The 20648-nt window shown below is 39.3% G+C and overlaps 1 protein-coding gene across 1 annotated transcript; it reads left to right on the top strand.

The window, feature by feature from the left end:
* Nucleotides 1–1939: 1939 nt before the first annotated feature.
* Nucleotides 1940–16306, top strand: LOC135203636 (Bardet-Biedl syndrome 2 protein homolog). The gene is made up of 11 exons (XM_064233476.1): nucleotides 1940–2005; nucleotides 2502–2630; nucleotides 3186–3279; nucleotides 6459–6667; nucleotides 7886–7948; nucleotides 8674–8829; nucleotides 9492–9677; nucleotides 9890–10108; nucleotides 10646–10812; nucleotides 12289–12437; nucleotides 15590–16306. The coding sequence occupies exons 1-11, from the start codon at nucleotides 1940–1942 to the stop codon at nucleotides 15688–15690; spliced, it is 1539 nt and encodes a 512-aa protein (XP_064089546.1). The 3' UTR covers nucleotides 15691–16306.
* The last annotated feature ends 4342 nt before the right edge of the window (nucleotides 16307–20648 follow it).

The following is a 20648-nucleotide window of genomic DNA, read 5'->3' as shown; positions in this document are numbered from 1 at the left end:
TTTCTGTAGGTCCCCAGTTACAAACTTTCTCTCTTCTTGTTTGTCTTTGCAAACTTGTTCGTAGTTGACTGTCTTCCCCCGACTTTTTGAGACCTGTAAGACTGATATTTTTCTTTTATATTTGATTTTGTCGATTCCTAGCATTTTTTTTCCTTTTCATGTGCCTCCATTACTCCTGATGTCAGGTTACAGTGATTTTCCAAAATTTCTTATACAGGCAGTCCCCGGGTTACGACGGGGGTTCCGTTCTTGAGACGCGTCGTAAGCCGAAAATCATCGTAAGCCGGGACATCGTCAAAAATCCTAAGAAAACCTTACTTTTAATGCTTTGGGTGCATTGAAAACTATGTAAACTGCATTCTTATGGCATTTTTCATAAAAAAAAACTTCAAATATTGATTATTTTGCATTTTTGGTGCCATATTTCATCTGCCAGATGAGCGTTGAAGGCGTCATAACCCTGGAACATGCGTCGTAACCTTGGAAATAATGTCTGATGAATATAATTGAAAAGCGTCGTAACCTCGGAACGTCGTAAGCCGAGACCGTCGTAACCCGGGGACTGCCTGTATTCACTTTAAATATTTTAATTTGTGATATCCCAGTAAGATCCTTTGTAGGTAAGCTCCATCTCTGTGTTTTCAATGCCTTCAGACATTTTTATGTAATTTTTTGGGCATTTCATACCTTTTTTGCTAGATATAAATAGATAGCTGTAAGTTTTTACTTTTCCATGTTTGGAAGCTTCTCAGTGTAGGTGCTAATTGGCAAACTGGTCCTTCTTAGCTGTACTATAGTTTTCCAGTGTTTGTCAATATCCACTAGGTTCTGTTTTTAATGTTTTTGCTTGCGACCAAACCCAGCAGTAATTATTGTTATTCATAGCCCCAATATGCTCGTGACTTCTTTCTCAGGGCAGCCATGTACAGTAGTAGTAAAAGGCAAAGGTGGAAATAAAGGTTAAGTATATCTTGGTTTAACCAGACCACTGAGCTGATTAACAGCTCTCCCAGGGCTGGCCCGAAGGATTAGATATTTTTACGTGGCTAGGAACCAATTGGTTACCTAGCAATGGGACCCACAGTTTATTGTGGAATCTGAACCACATTATATCAAGAAATGAATTTCTATCACCAGAAATAAATTCCTCCGATTCCGCGTTGGCAGAGCTGAGAATCGAACTTCGGACCACTGGGTCGGTAGTCGAGCTCGTAAACCACTCGTCCAACGAGGGACTAGAGGTGGAAATAAAAATGCACAGGTGCAGATGGATGCATTCAGCCAGATGAGCTAGCTGATGTACATAGACTGATTTGGTTAATGAAAATGTTGTGTGCTTGTGACGTTATTGATGAGGAGGAGAGATGGGGAAGAAGGGGGTAATAAAGTTTATCGGGTGTGGTTGGAGGGAAATTTGCTCATTGAAAGAAAAAGATGAATGTCGTACAAGTATTTTTCCTCCCAAACTCATTTTTACCCATGCAGTTCTTGAACTAACACATTTGTGCTCTTTCACCCGTCTCCATAGGCTTGACACTGCAACTGCTACCATTTCCCAGCTTTACTTTTTTTTTCCTAGCATCAAGCTTTTCAGCTACTAAATTACGTACTCTTTTTCGTTCCCATCCATTTATGTACTGCACTGCCTCTCTTCGCTATTGTCTCATTGAGTACCAAAACTTCCAGCTCTTTCTTAAAACAAATAAACAAGGAAACTTTTATTTTCTTCTGCACATCAACATATGTTCAGTACTCCAAGCGTTATTATCATATTCTTCCTCTGCTCCTTTGCTTTCTCTGCCTTTAATTACTTTGTTTCAGCATTCTATTGGAGTGTGAAAGCATAGTGGGCATTGGTAGTAGGAGCAGAGTCTTATCTGCTATTCAGGGGGCATTTCCTCCAACCAAATTATCCACAACCCTTTATTAAGCACTCTGCATGAAGAAGAGATTTAAAGCAATCACTGAGAATAGCAGGTGTGGAAGTAGCAGGAAAAAACCTGTTGTAAGGTCCAAGAAATCCTAGAGACGGAAGAGGATTTGGACCCTATGGGAACTCGAGTAGAAAGTGCACAAGTCAAATGAGAGTGGACAGTTTATTTCATAAATATATTCACGGTTTCTCCTATAACTTTTGGTCATGCCAGGGACCTCTTATGTGGAATCTGTTAGTAGTAACCTTAGTCCACTTGCATATAAAAGCAAAGACTTGAAGTTTAAATTTCTGAATGGCTGGAGTAAGCTGTACAGTAAATGTGTTCAACAGACTTCGGAAATATCAAGAAGAATCAGTTATATAGCAAAACTAATTAGTACTGTCATAACATTCACCTTGATTAATTGTCAGACTTGACTGGACATGAGGAACAACTATTCTTTCGTGTCCAAAGTCCAAGATTTGAATGATCTCTCATAAAGGTTAAGGATGTCTTATACTTCTCTATATATTTTATAAATGTTTGGCAGGAACATTTGCAATAATGTTAATTTCCTTTTTGCAGTCCAAAAATCAAGCGGTATCCATCTTCAGTTACGACCTGGATGGTGATGGGGTAGCAGAGCTCATAACTGGATGGAGCAATGGCAAGGTTGATGCTAGAAATGATCGCAGCGGTGAGGTAGTTTTTAAGGTAAGATGAATGCAATATTTTATTTGTGTTTTCAACTCAGTGTAGTATTTTTTGTCTCTGGCAAGCTTCAGTTTTTGTTATGAAGTGTCTCAGGAATTCTCTAAGTAATGTTTTAGGATTTGTGTGAATAGGTAATGCACACTAGCAGTTAGTGTGTAGATTAACAAGAGAAGCAAAAGGCATTTATCCCTCTCATTCTTTCTGTATTGTGTTAGCTTGCAAATTTTATTTACTTTCAGCAAATGGTGTCTCAAATGACTGGTTAATTTCTTGGAAATTTTGAAAACCCCAGACCTTGCTGGTTTCTTTATAATATTCAGAGTACAATTTATGAGTAACATTCTGGTTCTTACATTTATGATCCATTATCGAGAGTTTTACATATGAGTGCACAAGCAACTGTGGGTTCAACACTGTATAGAAAGTTACAATTACTGTTGATGTAGTCAGTACTTGTACACCGCTTTAGCTTATAATTTTATTAAGCAATAGTGCAGTCTGTGTCCGTTTACTTGGAATCATTATCTCTTTATTCATACGTATTTTGATTTGCAGGATAATTTCAAATCTACTGTTGCTGGCATCGTGCAAGGTGATTATCGTATGGATGGAAAGAATCAGCTTATTTGTTGTTCAACTGATGGAGAAAGTTAGTACAGTATATCCAGTTGGTGTTTTGTTATAAATTTTTTAATCTTATAAAAGGGATTTTGATGTAGGAAAAATCTATTTCTGGGCGAAGGGCCCGTGTCGCCCAGTGAAATAGGTTCCTTTAGCACTATTTCTAAGGTAAAATATTGTTATAATACCAGAGAACCGCTAAATTGGAAATGCCAGAATATTCTGGCTCGCTCACCTTTATTAAAAGGCGTCGGTATGGTTTCTGGGGCGAGTGAAACCACTACCACGGGTCCTTCTCCAATTAGCCTCTCCTACATCAAAAAACCTCAAGAATAGGGAGCCGACCTACGGCTCACTACCTGCTGCCGTGTAGCTAGCGCCTGTGACGTCATTCCTTTGATAGCACTACTACGCTGCACACGCGTTTTCTTTTGCTGTGTTGTGTTCTCGCTTTTTTGGAATTTTATTTCACCATGGATCGTCAATCTGCTTCTGCATCCAAGTTAAGTACTGCTATTATGGTTGACACTATTTAGGGTATGCCTTTGGCCTTTTTTACCGAATTATTTAGGTTTTTCTGAGTCGTCGGCCCACGCAGCTTCGGCCCCGAGCCGCCATTACGGCGTGCCCCTTTGTATCTCCTCATTTTGGGTTTCACGTGGTCTTCCATACCTAGTGAATATGAAATTTTATAGCAGTATTATAATATGATTGTGTTTTATTTTTATTGGTGATGCTTTTTTGACGATCATGTGCTTGCACGGGGGTTTCTTTCGAGCACGTGTTCATGTTTCGTAGCTCTGTTGGAACCTACCGTTACAGTTTCATGCAGGCTCTTGTTTTTGGTTAGGTTTCCTCGTTAGTTCTTTAAGTCTATGGTAGTCTTTCTTTTAGTCCTAGCCTATCCTGGCTGCCTGTCTTACGAATCTTCGTAAAGGCACTAAGCATGCTGCTCGGAGTTTCCAAGTTTTAACCACCCTTACCGGTTGGTCGTACTTGGTCCTTCCAGGACATTCCTCTCTCTTTTTACCTCATTCTCGTTTTTCCCCCCGTGTTTAGTACATAATTTATTTCATTTATTGCATTTATTCTATTTGTTATGAGTCGGCTTCGGTCGGCCTATAGGCCTTCCTTTCGCCTGGTCTTCTTCACCTCGTGGGTCCACCCAACCGTGAGGGGTCCAGGCGATCGTGTAGTCGCCACCCGCTACCACTCTCCCTTCTCCCCCCCCCCCCCCCCCCCCCCCCCCCCCCAAGAGCTCCCACCGAGGTGGATTGATATCTCACTCACGTTGTCCCTGACAACCAATCCGAGTTTTCTCTTGGGGGTGAAGGGGGACCCCACGGGGACCCACGGTGTGCGGGTGGCGCTACTCAGCCGGTCTCAACCCAGAGTAGGGGAGGAGCTTCGCTCCACCCAGCCTCGGTCGGCCACCAGGCTCGGGTGAGCTCGGCCCTCCTCGGCTCTCTAGGCTCTATCATCTACCTTGCCCTTAGTCACACCCTCCCCTCCTCATGGCGGGAATAGGACTCCGGCTTAGTCGGAGCCCTTGAGGGAAATGACTTTACGGTGGCTCCGGCTTCCAATGGGCTTACATTATTTGCGGCGGAGCTCTGTGGTTCCGTAGAACTGAAATTAACAAGGGAGAGTAGCTCCCTTGGAAGCGTATGCTTCAATAAATTAATACTATAAACATATTAACATTTATAATAATAATATGAAATAATGTAAGCCCGTCGGAAGCCGTAGCCACCGTAAAGTCATTTCCCTCAAGGGCTCCGGCTAAGCCGGAGTCCTATTCCCGCCATGAGGAGGGGAGGGTGTGACTAAGGGCAAGGTAGATGATAGAGCCTAGAGAGCCGAGGAGGGCCGAGCTCACCCGAGCCTGGTGGCCGACCGAGGTTGGGTGGAGCGAAGCTCCTCCCCTACTCTGGGTTGAGACCGGCTGAGTAGCGCCACCCGCACACCGTGGGTCCCCGTGGGAATTGCTCATAGAATTCACATATAGTACAATCTTTTAAAGTAATCCTTTTTCATTCTGGAATATACACAAAGTTATACAAAATATTAAAACTGGAAAAACTATAACCCTAGACAGATATGTGTAACAAAAATTCCGACTTGGAATGCAGTAGTAGTGAAATATTACTGAGAAATATTACCTCAAAATTACAAATCTTAAAAGCTGAAATTGATATTTTACACAAACCCCTTACGTACTATTAAGACAGCCCTAAATGTGTGCCACCCCATTTTCCAGAAGAAAACTTTATAAAAATACGCAAAGAATGGAAAAACAAATGACCTCACAGCCCTACATCATGAACGTTTAAACTTTAAGATTGGCTTATACAGTATATCCCCTTAGGGGGTTAGTGCCATGAGTACACATCATGCAGTACGCTGTAGGCACTACACATAGTATTAAGGTTCTTGGCAGGCCCCCTTTGGCCCCTAGTTGCAACCCCTTAACCCCTTTCATTCCTTTTACTGTACCTATGTTCGTATCTTTCTTCCATTGTGGTTTCCATGCACACCTAACAATTGTTTCTTACATTTAAGACCGTTTTACTCTTTCCCTTTCAGCACTGAATGACCTCGTAGGTTCCAATGCTTGGCCTTTGGCCTAAATTTGATATTCAATTCCATATTTCAAAGTACAATGCATACTACAATCAGACGAGCGTATTTTACTAAGTAAGTATGACTCACAGACACTCCATAGATCTGTTCAAATTACAGTACCAACTTTATGGATTTCCATTTGGATGGAGTGATCTGAAGTGCTACGTGTATCTTATTGTAAGCCTAAGGAAAGAAAAACATTCTCTCTTGTAGGAACACATATAATGTCAGGGATTCTCAGGTTTTGTAAGTACAAGCAATTACTTCACTGGGATCTCCTTCCAAAAAGACACTCTGATTGACAGGTTGCAACCATTACTTAGCTAACTGTGGCAATGAAAAAACTATGAACAGCATGGAGGATATCCTTTTGTCTCTGTCTCTGGTATTTAGGTATGGTTAAAATGAAAGGTCTGTATTTATGGAACAGGAATATTTTATATTTAAAATTTTTCATAATTACAGTATACATATTATCAATTCTTTGTAGCTGACAATGATAGTTTTAGATGCACTTTCTGTCTAGTTTTAAGTTTTCAAAAGAAGCACATCAGTGCTAATAGACTCTTTATATCCTTCTAGTCAGAGGATACCAGCCGTCGTCCCCTGAGAGTCGGTACTCTTTGATGGACGTGAACATTGAACAGGAGACAATAAGGGAATTAAGTCAGAGACGCCACACTCTTCTGATGGAATTGAAAAACTACGAGGAAAACCAGAGGATGGGATCGTCTGGAGAGATCATTTATGGTAAACCCTCGTCAGCAGGCGACCAAGTTGGAATTATACCTGTAAGTATAGAAAAAGAAACATATTCTAGATTAATTGGGCCATATTTTATAGTTCTTTTTAGTAAATAGTTCCTGACTAAAATATGGATGCACAGAGCTACTCATACATTAGTCACTCTCCTTCTGTACCCATTATCAATGTGTATCGAGAAATATTTCCATTTTCAGTAGGGTGTACAGCGTACATGATATGATATTGACAACGTGTGCTCTTCTTCCTAGAGTGTACCTTGCAAAGCATACTGTAGGCGTTATGAAAATTTTTAACTAAATGCAATGTTTCACATATTTAAAGTGTTGTCTTCAGTAGCCTTACACTTCAGTTTTAAGTGTTAGCCACTTACTAACATTCGTTAAAGAGGAGTGCTCAGTTTATGGAAATGGTACGTACAGAACAAAATTAGTTTTAAAATGAATTGTCTGGCATATGTATCAAACCAACCATTAATTTGGTTGTCCAGTTGGAATAATCATCTTGAAGAAGTGACTTAATTAAGTCCTTCAACTCCGTAACCCTCTTGAAGATAAGGTGACAAAGAATAGGAGAGGTGTGACAATATTTATGTCAGTTAAGGAATATAATTTAGGCCCAAGGCCAACACAGGGACCAATTGTGTCATTCAGCGATGAAAATAATGCTGAAAAAACTGTTAGGAGAGGTGAAAAGCAGGGTGGAAGAAAGAGCATATGAATGGGGATATAGTAAAAGGAATGAAAGGTGGCTGCAGGTAGGGACTGAAGGGATTCTGCAAAGAACCTTAGGTAATGCACACATTGCAGTGCGTAAGGTATACACTGATGGCGCTACCCCTCTATGGGGATGTTAGTTAACAGCTGTGACTTGTAATAATGAATTGTTATACCATTGCCTGTTATGTTTGATAGTGAAGAAGTTCAAGAACCCATCCACATTGGTCAGGAAGGTCAGTCCCCACAAGGAGTTATGTGAGTTAGAGATGTATCTTGCTTGTCACTTTCACTAGTTGGTGATGTTTGGTAACAGCTGATGCAGATCCGTGATTTTCAACCAGAGCAAAATTAGACTATTCGGTGGACTGAAGATTCACTAAAGTTTACTAGATTTACAATATGGTACAGTTGTTGGGATCCAAGAATTTCTTCCATGAAATGAGTTTATTCAAATAAGCAATTTAAAGATAATGATCTAAAGGTTGAAACATATATATGTTATTGCTAAATGTGGTTTCTTTCTTGCAGGCAAATACTCAGCTTCAAACTGGACTTGCTATTGACATGGGTAGTGAAGAGAAAAATAAACCGGTAAGTAGGTCTAAGATGTGTTGATAGTACTATGTATGTTCTTGTCTTTAAAATGTAATTTAAACAAGTAGTATTTCCTTGTTTCTGGAAAGAAATTTTGCTCTCAGTGAATTTGCAGTTTTCTATCAGTCTTTCTTATTGTTGGTAGCACGTTCTGTACTGGTACTGCAAGTGTACAAAGAAATGTTAAAATTATAGAAAAATCGTCTCCACATCATTTAACGATTGCATGAAAATGTCCATTACAGGAATTATCATTGCTGTTAGAGCACAATTATTTATCTGCTGAAATTCATCCGACACTGCTCTCGAGTCCTGATATGTCATTAGTACTTGCTCAATTCATCTTCATTTGTCTTTTCTAATCTGTCTATTTTAGTTTAATTTTCAGTATACTTTGCCCTGTCAGACCTCTTCACTTTTCCACACTTATGTGATCTGAATATTTCATTGCTTTCCTTTGCTAGGAAACAAAAAAATTCCATTTCTCCAGTACCCTTTTCTTTGTGGTTGCCATATACTTCCCAGCTTCATTTCATCTCTCCCTCTCGACTTTTCTATCATCACTCTTGCCTGTCCCTGTCTTTAACTGCCCTCTGTCTATCTTCATTTCATCACTTATGTTTCGTATGTACAGGTTTCCAATTACTTCCATCACATTTTAGGGATTAAAAATCAGTCATCTGAGAAGTTTTTGTAGCCAATCTTTTTTCTGCATCTTTCAGCCTCATGTGGAGATTGCTTTGGCAACAACCAACGACACTGTAATTAAAGCCGTCATCATATTTGCGGAAGGAATATTTGAAGGCGAGAGTCATGTTTTTCATCCGAGAGACAATGCGCTGGCAAGTAGTGTACGAGTTCCTCTGTATCCCCCGAAGGTAGGTGGAATTCAAGAAGAATCCATGTGGAATAAATCAGGGTTTCCATCTCAGAAAAGATGAGGTGTCCCTGTAATAAACAAACCTTTGCATCAAATAAAAGTAAAAGAGCTTCCTTACATATCATCATATAGTTTAACTGATCACAGAGTCAAAACACCTAGTGCTTATGTATAGGGTTGGCTAGATACAACTTACTGGATGATCAAGGTAAGGTCTCCGTCCTTAAGTTTTTATCTTCTGCATTTATATTTGTTTTTCCAGAAACCTATTACTTTGAACATAACCATACATGAGCCTTTGCAAAACTCCAGACGCTCTTAATCCTTTTTAAAAACAAAAAGAACGTGATCCACTTTTCCAGGTAGGTTCGTTGCGTGCATATATGGTTGTCTCTCATGTATACACAGATGTCTGTTGACTAGTTAACATTCTTCCCCAGACTTATGAATTGTTCAAGGGTATACTTATTTCATGTTCCTGTAAATGTTGATCATATATTTTCCAGTAATTTCAGCTCGTTAAACTTTAAATTTTAGAATGTTAATATGACTTTTGTTTATAAGTTAAAAGTTTACCGTTTACGTTTCTTCCTTAGCAACATATTGAAAGTGTTAACTTTATTATTATTGAAAGATTTTTTTTTTTTATAAATCTTGCAGGATGTGCCAGTTGATCTTCACATCAAAGCTATGGTTGGCTACAAGGGGTCTCTTCATTACCATGTCTTTGAGCTAACCAGGCAGCTCCCGAGGTTTTCAATGTATGCCCTGTGTACAACCCCAGTGAATCAACCTCAAGGCTTTGTCAAGTTTAAAAATTTCAAAATTCACGAGCGTGTTGCAAGGGTAAGCAAATAAGTTCAGCTTTTGCCACTGTTGGCAAATGACTGTGTGGGGATACATGGCTACTACCGTTATTGACGTTCAGTAATAAACTGACTGACATATATTCTTGGCCATCCTTGTTCATGTCTGAGTGAATCATCTCAGAATATTACTGTTGTATAACCAAGAATTACAGAAATGAAACATCTTTCTAGAGTAACAACTATTTTCAGATTGTCATGTGGATCAATGCAAATTTTTTGCTCTTGGAAGATCTGCAGTTAGGGGAGCAAGGAGACCTGGATATCTCTTTCTTGTCCTTACGTACCACCATGCCGCTGGTTATCCAGTCGACGGCCAATTGTGAATTAACCATTAAAACGGATGATATGGATCTTGCTGGAGACCTTATCCAAGCATTGTCTAATTATCTCAATTTAGAAGATTTGCAGGTAAGATGCTTTTTAGATATAGCCCCACTGTAGTACTCGTCGTCTTTTTTATTTTGTTACTTAGTAGATTCTTTTGATATACTATTAGGTACTGTCTTCGTATAGATCTCACAGAATCTTTCTGGCTTCTACTGCTGTAGGGTATAGCACATATACCTATCTTCATGCTCTGTAGGCTCCTGTAAGTTCTACCTGTATAAAACTTTTTCATTTTAGCATTACTTTTTTTTTCTTTCTTTCTTTTTTTAAGTCACCTTAGTATGTACTGCCTCTGATGTTGCTCTTGTCACAAAGCCAAACTGACAGTTATAAATTTAAAATTTTTTTTGTAATCTCCATCTAACAGCATTCTTCTTCTAACCAATGCTATTCAGGAGAGAGTCTCTTTGTATCCTATTGTTTTAATACTTTCATCCACTCTACAGGGTACAACTCTTTATTGTGTTAAAGTAAATTGTGGTCTGTGTTTTAGTGAATTGTGGTCAGTGTATCATTAACTATTTGTGTCTCAGCTTCTCCTCTACTCTTATGTGCCAGGTTGAAGCAGACTTTCCATCAGAACTAGAACAGCTGGGAACAGTGCTGGAACGAGTTGAAGAGTATCATGCGACAAGACAAAGGCTGTCTGCTGATATGGCGGACCATTCTGGGGTCATTCGCACATTAGTGGTCAGGGCAGAAGATGCCAGACTCATGTTTGATATGTAAGTGCAGTTAATGTGTTTGTTGTGGTGTTAACTGCCATGTTAAACCACATTTGCCTAAGATTTTTGAGTCATTAGAAAGGTTGTTAACATGGGGTTATAATTGTGGAGAAATAAAAGAGTAAATTATTTGTATCATGAAACTAGACATTAATTTTTCTGTTTCACAAACTCTCATTTGCTTTAAAGTATCACTTGTAATATATAGTCTTATTGTGGTTTTTGAGGCCAGAACATCACACACTGCTTTTCATGCAGTATTTGGAAGACATTAATGTACGGTTTTATACTGTGAAGCAACTGTTTAATACAAGTCAGACCCCCATAGGAGGGTAGTGCCACCAATGCGCCGTATGCGGTGCACTACAGGCATTACTCAAAGTTCTTCACAGCATCCCTTCAGCCCCTAGCTGTAACCCCTTTCATTTCTTTTACTATAACTGTTCCCTATTTTTTATTTTACTTTACAGTCTCACCCAACAACTGTTTCAACATCATTTTCACAGCTAATTGACTTCATAAGTCCCAGCACTTGGCCTTTGGCCTAAATTTAATATTGCAGTTCCAACACAGGTCAGACAGGATAAAAAAAAAACTGTTTAGGAAATTTAGCTGAATTTATCGAGTTTAATTGGCAAGATGGTTTACCTGCAGTGTCATCCATTACTTCTTTCATTTTAACTTTGTTTTTATCCAGTAATAAAAATGTCTGAAAACTAAAAGCCAAGTTCCTTTTTTTATGACAGATGCTGTTGTTACACGATGATAAAGAAGTAATATTTTCAGCATTTTTGAACAGCAGTATTTTAAGTCAAATTTATTACCTGTTAGGCCAATTTTTTACCCTCATAATTAAAATTTGGGAAGTTTAATATTGTACACCTTGTTTATTAATGTCCAATTTAATTTTGATAAAATGTTTCTTGAATGATTCATTCGGTTACATAGGATGTAATAGTTTCCAAACTTTCACTACTTGAATCTTGTATTCATATAGGATATAATAGTTCCCAAACATTCACTCCCAGAATCTTAAATTCAATGTGAAAGTATTACCTTGAAAAAATATAGAAGTTATTTTTTGGTTATGCATATATTCATATCTGTAAAAGACCTTACAGGCAGTCCCAGGTTCTCAGTGGGGGTTCCGTTCCCTAGGAGGTGCCGATGAGCGACAACTGCCATGAACCGAAACTCGGCGATTTATGGCACCATAATGGCCCGGATATTGGCGCCATAAGTACCATTATGGTGCCTCTGCAGGGTATGTTATGGCGCCATAAGACACCTTATGGCACTGATAACTGGAACTTGGCCTGTTATGGTGCCATAAATCGTCAATTTTATGTTTGCTAGATGAGTGCTGTAAAACTGGATCGCCAATAACTGAGCCCGCCGATAACCGGGGACTGCCTGTATATTGTTAAAATATTAAAAGGAGTTTTTGTATGTTGATCATTGATTTTTAACATGCAGGCAAAGCATGCGTCAGTGGTATAGCGAACTGTTTAACCTGAACAAAGACCTCATCAACGGGTACAAGATAAGATGCAACAACCACCAGGAACTTCTCAATTGTCTCAAACAAGTCAATCAGACTATACAAAAAGCAGGTCGATTAAGAGGTGAGTAAGCAGTGCTGTAAGGAGATTTTTGTTCAAATATAAAAAGTTAAACTTGCCGTCAGTAAGTCTGTACTACTTAAAATGAACATTTGACTTGATGTCATTACTATTATGTTTAAAATGGTCTTCTGTACATATCTGCTACATTATTATCATTACTTTTTGCGTGGCTACCATTTCAGATGTCATATGTTTTTAAATGCCTCCTAAATTGAATGTTACATGTAAAGTACAGGATAGTTTAGGTTAGCATCTAAAAGAAATTCAAGAGCAGGATGTCATATAAGATCTATGCTATTTAACAAACTTTATTACTTATATCTAAAGGCCAGACCCCCAAGGTCTCTGTTAAGTCGAGGTGCTACTGAACAAATATTAAAATAAATCTTATGAATCATACATGCAAACCATTGCCTTAGACAGCCTCATGTTTTTGTTTGAAGTGTTAGTGCATGCCCACATTTACAAGAGAAAGATTTCAGTACACTAGAAGGGCACAAGACCCTCTTGTAGGATTTACTCCCTGGATCTCTTCGCTTGATACCACTCGTAATAAGAATCCTTGCTCTAGGAAAGATATGTTTGCTTTCAGTTAGGTGGGAGAGGAGGGGGCGAGGGGATGCTGGTATCTAGGAAGCATGAAATGTGTCGAAATTATGGTGTAGCCATAAAGAACAAAAAATCACGCTGAAGACAGCTGAATAGTTGTTATGCTGGTGGGAATGAGGGAAAGATTAGTACGTAGTAATCTGGCATCATGACCACCACAGTAATTACCAGTGTTTCATTGCTTAAAAACTTCAAATAAGTAAAAATACATAGTAAATTAAAAAAACATTTGAGCTCATTATTCAAACAGAAACGAGAATTAGGATTAGATTTCTTCTGGGAGACCAACTTCTGAGATAAAGCTAAAAATGCCACTGGCACCATATATAACACACACTCTGAGAACCACAACAAGGCTAACCCTGCCATCCTCACCACAAGCCTCACAGAGAGGTACTGATTCCTCAGATCCCTGAGAATGGGGTAAACCAGCAAATGCCTTTCAATCAAGGGCACCAGGCAGTCTTTGCTAAAAGCCTGGTGATCATTATTCATCAAACATTTCTTTGTTAAGTGGTATGTCCTATGCATAACAGCACAGTACCATCTCCCATCTCCTTGGCATATTTCCATACTTCCAAGTAGATATAACAGATAACAGATGTAGTTTCTTTTGATTTGCTGGAACTACTGACATTCGCACTCCAGCATAAAATTTGGGGAAGTCATCTGCAAAAAGTATGGAGAATGTCAAGGACAATAACAGAGGTTATCTCTTTTACAACTGAACAAATAAGGTTATACTGAGTACAATCCCTTGGGGAACCCCTTCTTCCTGACCTTTTTTGTTAGATAAGGTATCCCCAACCTTAACCTGGAAGAAGCAATGGGCCAGAATCGCTTAGATAAACGATGGTAATTCTCCTAAGTCCAGAATCATGAATAATTGAAAGAAACATCTAAACGACCAAAAAACTGAGGCTACTCAGTGAGACATGAGAACAAGAATTCTAAAGTAGATGAACTGTGCTGGAAGTCCTTGGAGTTCTATGATAATCTGACTAACACAAAAGCTGGAAGAAAGCTATTTTAATAAGGAAGGCTGAAGGAACCCTGCAAAGGACCCTAAGTAATTCCTACTGTGCACTGCATGAGGTCCTCTTCATCACAACCCCCTATGGGACTAGCTATGGGTCTTAATATTTAAAAGTTCCCACCAGTTCTTGTAGGTGCTCTCTTGATGAGATGGGTTGCCAGTAGCTCAGTACCATCCCACAAAGTTGCTATTCATGCTCTGTAACAGTATGATGGGTTTGTTATAAATTTTAAATTTTTTCAAAAACAGAATTAACTCTTCCAATACAAACCCAATACTATATGCTCAGTGTCGTGATCGGTTTGCTCTTGGCCTGCCACTTCGGTGGCCACGAGTTCGATTCTCATGCATTCCATTGAGGTGTCAAGAGATGTGTATTTCTGGTGATAGAAGTTCACTCTCGACGTGATTCGGAAGTCAAGTAAAGCCATTGTACTGTTTGCTGAATAACCACTGGTTCCATGCAACATAAAAACACCACTGGTTCCATGCAACGTAAAAACACCATACAAACAAACAAACCCACTACTTTTAAATTTAGTGCATGCCTTCCAACTTCACTGTTGCGTCACAGCTTATTCAGACTATACCACTCTGCCACCGTGGAACCAGAGGAATTTGTTTCTGGTTTTTAGAAATTAATTTCTCGATATATTGTGGTTCGGATCCCACAATAAGCTGTAGGTCCCGTTGCTAGGTAACCAATTGGTTCCTAGCCACATAAAAATGTCTAATCCTTCAGGCCAGCTCTAGGAGAGCTGTTAAGCAGCTCAGTGGTCTGGTTAAACTAAGATATACCTAACCTAATCAGACTACGTATACCAAGAGCAACACAGTGAGCTTTAGAGGACCTGGTGCAACCATATGCACATGCACTGACTTAAAGTGAAGAGTAAGTCTTCATCTTTTCCTATTATGAACTAAAGTGTTTGGGTTTTGCATTTGACACATGAGGAAGTACAGGCAGTCCCTGGGTTACGACGGCTTTGGCTTACAACGTTCCGAGGTTAAGGCGCTTTTCAATTATATTCATCAGAAATTATTTCCAGGGTTACGATGCCTACAACGCTCATCTGGCAGAAGAAATATGACTCCAAAAATGCAAAATAATCAATATTTGAAGGTTTTTTTAATGGAAAGTGCAATAAGAATGCAGTTTACATAGTTTTTAATGGACCCAAAGCATTAAATGTAAGGTTTTCTTAGGATTTTTTATGATATTCCGGCTTACAATGATTTTCAGGTTACAGTGCATCTCAAGAACGGAACCCCCGTCGTAACCCGGGGACTGCCTGTATATAAAATTAATGAATTTGTATTGAAAAATTAATTCCACTTGTTACAGGACTAAATACTTTACCTGGCACACACTACTTAGGGTATTAAATATACTTGCATAACAATTGCTTTTCTGGAATGACATCCTGGCATATAGCAGTACTATATAAATTTTTTTTTATTTCCTGCAGTGACGACCTTTATGCATTTGCTTCATTTTCATTTTCAGTTGGGAAATCCAAGACAACAGTTGTGAGTGCATGCAGGCAAGCCATCAAGAACAACAACATCAGCGCCTTGACAAAAATAATTCGGTCTGGCAAATCATAAGTTGTAGTGCTAGTTCTTAATGCGTTGTCCTTTGAAAGTGAGAAAGAGGTGATTGAAAAAAGATAAACCTTGGGTCACTCCGTATGTTATAAAACTGATTTCAGTCGAAAATTTTTACAATATCAAAGAAACTTTTTGCATCTTTGCAAATAAAAATATTGCAATGCAGTCCACTGAAGGTTTACTGTTGAATTATTGAAAATTAATAATTCAGGTACAGTAATGAATATGAAGATATTCAATCGAATATTTATTCAAATGTTGCAAAACACTATTAGTATTTTTTTAGATGTTTGTGTTATTCTTTTCCAGTGCCTGTTAATATTACAGGACTTTTTTTTTCAAATTAGTCTCCCACTGCTGTAAATTTTAATTAAACTCACAACAGCTACAAACCTTTTTGGCATAACGTATTGTTATTTCAAGAGTCTGTGTGGTTGTACATTAATTTATAACGAATGAATTTACTTTAAGTTTTGTCATGGGACATTTTAAAAATGAGGTAGAGTCAAATATTTCCTAGTCATGCATATTGTGCATTGGTGAGTATGTTATGCAGTACTGGAAAGCTAATTAATGTATTTTAAGTAAAACACTCATATATAATAGTTTTTATGGCTAATCTGTGGAAGTGAAGAAATTTACTTGTAAGTGGTTTAAGTTATTAGATTTTATTTTCTATGAATTAATTTAAAGGAAGTTATATTGCAGAGTAGAAGAATTGCCACAGCTTGTTATATTAATACTAATCTTGTCAACAAGATTTTGGTGCCTCAGAGAATCATTGAAGATTCTGAACCACTCATCACTCCGTCCACTTAATGCGCTGTTATATAAAACTGAAATTTGCACTGCTGTGATATTGTATAATATATCTTTTTTTTTTTTTTTTTGGCAAATGTCTTTCATTCATTCTTAACTTCATTTAATATATGAAATCTAAAACAAGCAAGATGGCTAAATGTATTTGTTACATTTTCATTTCCTCAAGATCGAGAAATTTATATTTTTTCATACTTTTCACCTTGTGTGAAGGATGAATTGTTTGTCCGTGAGGTTATCGTACTGAATGGTTATATTTCTAATTATTTTTATTATTTTCATAAGCTATACTGTTCAATTTTCAAGTTTAAACGTTTGCTTATAAAAGCTTGAGAAAACTTGAAGATAACTATATATCTTGACTGAGGAATGTGATAAAATCAGTATTTTATGGAAAGGAAAATGATAGATTGATCTTCTAACTTCATAATTCTCTTACTGCGGTACTGAGAGAAGTTACTGCACTTTATATTGTATTATTACTGTACTTTTGATAATTTTGTGCTAGGAATGGACAAAATATTAATTTGTTATATGAGAGATTATGAATGCTTTTGTGCTTATCTCGTCAAGTCTAGTCATGTATGCATCGCAATCAAATTATATTTTTATGCATGACAACTTACCTGGCAGGATATATATAGCTGTATTTTCTGAAGTCCGACAGAATTTAAAAAACTTCCGACACACGCAGTGGTCGGCCAGGTGGTTAGTACCCATTCCCGCCGCTGGGAGGGCGGGTATCAGGAACCATTCCCATTTTCTATTCATAAATTTTCTGTCGCCGGTACTGAAAACACCTGTTTTCAGTACCTCGGCTTAGGATTTTTGGAAACTTCATTTGTCGCTAAGTATCCTAATTGTCTTTTAATTTATTTACTTGGATTTGTGGCTAGGCATACGCTATCTTAAATTGATTTGAATTTGATTCATTTTTGCATAAGATATCTGAATCTAGTTAGGCTAGTTTCAGAGGGTGTTGTCTGCAAAGATAGGGTGTGGCTACCGAAAGCTTCGGTATAGTTCCGCACTTGGGGGGCGCAATTAATCAGTAAACATGTCCTATTTCCGTAAGGAAAAAGTATGATTCGTATGTACGCAATTAATCAGTAAACGTGTCTAATTCCGTAAGGAAAAAGTTTGTTTAGTATGTACGCAATTAATCAATTACGAAAGTCAGGGTAGTGATACTGCTAACCTTCCGTAGACTTTATTTTTTTGCCTAACGCTGTAGTATGGCCTACGGGTTATGACTATGTCTGCGAGAGGTGATCGCTCTCCTTCATTGTTGTGAAGAGTTCTACTTCTGTTTTTGTTACGCCTAACCCTGTAATGTTGCCTTCGCGGGCCCTAAAACAGTGTCTGTAGAGGTTATTGCCCTTTCTCTTATACTATTTCGATTCGTAACTTAGAATCGAAAGTGTTTGCTTTAGAGAGCAATAGTGAAGTGGCTAAGTGCAGTGACAGTGCCCCTTGTGTAGTGGAGGGTGCGTCAGATCGGACCTTATAACGCCTCTAGGTCTAGACCTCTGTCGAACTCCCAGAACCAAGGGAGAGGGCATGTCGAAAGCCGAAGGAGGGTTACAGGGAACACCGATCTGGCGTGCCTTCGGCAGTTTCTGATGAAAAATCCCCAGACTGCCAAAGTGCGTGCACATGCACGAATCCTGAAGGATTGCTTCTCGTCCTCCGAGGCGCCTCCCGCACAAGGGTTGGAGCTCTGGAAGGACTCGCGCCCTCTAAGAAGCTTTATAGAAGAGGACGCTTCACGTCCCTTCTCCCTCGTTATGTGTTTCAGTGAGAAGTAAGAAGGCGAAAGTTGCCTGATCACGTGTACTTCTTTCCACAAGAAATAGGAAAAAGAAGGCATTTCTCTCGCTTGTTTTGACGCCTGTCAGGAGCGTGACGCTTTTCTGCACGCTTATTGGACGATCGGCTTGAACAGGACGCTCGGATGACGCACTCACCAGTGGACGCCGAGCGTCCTCGCCAGTGGCCGCCGAGCGTCCTCGTCAGTGGCCGCCGAGCGTCCTCGCAGTGGCCGCCGAGCGTCCTCGTCAGTGGACGCCGAGCGCGCAGGACGCCGAGCGTCCTCGCCAGTGGACGCCGAGCGCGCACCAGAACGTTTCTGTTGAACTCTTCAAGCTCTTGTTTAAGATTTGAGCCTCAAAAAAGTGAACAGAACTTCGTCTTCGAAACCCAGCAAGACCTCGGGTTTCGTGAATTCAAGAGGTCTCTGTCAATATTATATTGCTTTTCGCAAAGGTGGATGGAGTTAAGGAAAGCTCAAGGGAAGATCTCGTTTTCTCTACCTCAGTCAAGACTTTGAGATAAGACAGTTACGGGTTATGTAAAGGCTCGACGTCCTGAACGTCAGGATTTTCGGCAACGTTCAGTAGGATTCTTGCAAAGGCACTCATCAAAAGGACGCTCTTCAGGAAAGCGCAAGACAAGACTTCCTTTGCCATACTGCCAATAAATTAAAGCTTTTAGACCATCTGAAAGGGTTTTTCAGATGATAGATTTTGTTAGTTCTAGTCGAGACTTCCATGCCGATTGAGCATCGTCGTTCTACCTACCGTAAGCCCAGTCTCTTAACAGGATTCTTGTCCCTTCCTTGTTTGAGACGGGAATCGAAAAATAAAAGGCTCGACTTCCTGGATTACGTTTTGTCAATTCAGTGACTTTCCCCATTGACAATATACTATCGTTTTGTCAAGTAAGTGGGTCTCCCCTCATTGACAAAATATCTCTCTGTAACGTTAATGGGTTAGTTCTCATTGACAAAACATCTCATTAACTTGATATTGCGTAAGCGAATAAGGACAAGGTTCGGAAGAGCTCTCCTTCCTCATTCGCAGACTCGTACAAGAAATGACTTGTAGACTACGTCAATGAACGCTTAGTCCAGTATCTTAAGAAGCTTGAGATGTCTGCTTCGATTCTCTAAGTTTTGTTCATGAAACTTGCCTGTCAGATATGTATGTAGCTGTATTTCCGAATTCAGCTATATATATGTCTGCCAGGTAAGTATGAACAAACTTTATTGTGATATAATAAAATTTTTTGCCTTGCGTTATTTTACTACTAGTTGGTTCAAGTCATACACGCTTGCTGTAGTTACCTCTTCGGATGGCAACCGAGAGGTCTATTGTCTACTATTTTTAAGGACATTTAATCGTCACTCCCTGCAGCCTTCCAGGAGTTTCCGATTTATCTTTTACCGTTGTATGGGTAGTGTTCTGACGACACAAACGCATCTATATATTTAGCGTTTTCTGTTTCGCTTAATATACCAGCTTGAGAGTCTCTTTTTGTTCAAAAAATAACGGAACCTATTTCTTCGTAGAATAGGGTAGCTGGCAACCAGACATAAAGTTAAGAGACGACGTTCGTAAGCTGCTGGCTGCTGCTGTGTCTGACTGTCCAAGTTCCAACCGAGCCACCAGTAACAGATCGTGCGCTGTCATGCGCTGTAGTTACGTCTCTCTCTCCTGCGGGATTGACTGACTTAACCGTATCTCTGTGCTGGCGGTTACGTCTCTCCTGCGGGATTGACTGACTAACTGTATCTCTGTCCTACAATCACGGATTTAGCCTAAGATTGAGGGGATTTATTACGTGAATGAATAAACGTTGCATTAGTTTTGCCTTACTATGTCAACAGAGTTATCTCTTAATCCTTTCGGTGCTCGTTACCGCACGGTATAGAACTACGAGTCTACCGCAACATTGCACTTTTATATGCTCTCCTGCTTAGGCAAAGCGCAGCCTTATAGGGAAGTAAGCATACTCGGGGAGGGATGGATGAGCTTGCTGGGACCATTTCCTTCCTGAAGAAGTTTGTTTCCCCGAATAGACTGCAATTCAGACCACAGTTTTTTCCTACCGGGCGGAAAACTGAAATATTATTCAAGATCTAGGAATTATTCTGAACATCTCTCAGTGCGTCATGATAGAAAGAAGGTGCCGGACATCTGGATAGTGTTTCAGATGTCCTGGATCTTGAATCTGAAAGAAGTAAATGCAATTCGGTCGTCCTCCAGTCCTCGAAACGAGTTTTTGGAACCAGTGGTCCACATCAACTCTGATATTCCACAGCTCTCTCATATCTTAAGAAGTTATCTTCTCTCGTC

This window comes from Macrobrachium nipponense, chromosome 24 (assembly GCF_015104395.2).
Source record: "Macrobrachium nipponense isolate FS-2020 chromosome 24, ASM1510439v2, whole genome shotgun sequence".
In the NCBI taxonomy this organism is placed as follows: domain Eukaryota; kingdom Metazoa; phylum Arthropoda; class Malacostraca; order Decapoda; family Palaemonidae; genus Macrobrachium; species Macrobrachium nipponense.
The sequence above is the reverse complement of the archived record's forward strand: the minus strand, read 5'-3'. Positions and strand labels throughout refer to the sequence as shown.

Excerpts from the sequence above, each read along its gene's own strand:
- LOC135203636 (XM_064233476.1), top strand. The coding sequence starts at position 1,940 with ATGAAGAAGAGATTTAAAGCAATCACTGAGAATAGCAGGTGTGGAAGT. Across the intron at positions 2,631-3,185 it reads GCGGTGAGGTAGTTTTTAAG|GATAATTTCAAATCTACTGT; the intron begins GTAAGATGAATG and ends TTTGATTTGCAG. Across the intron at positions 3,280-6,458 it reads TTGTTCAACTGATGGAGAAA|TCAGAGGATACCAGCCGTCG; the intron begins GTTAGTACAGTA and ends ATATCCTTCTAG.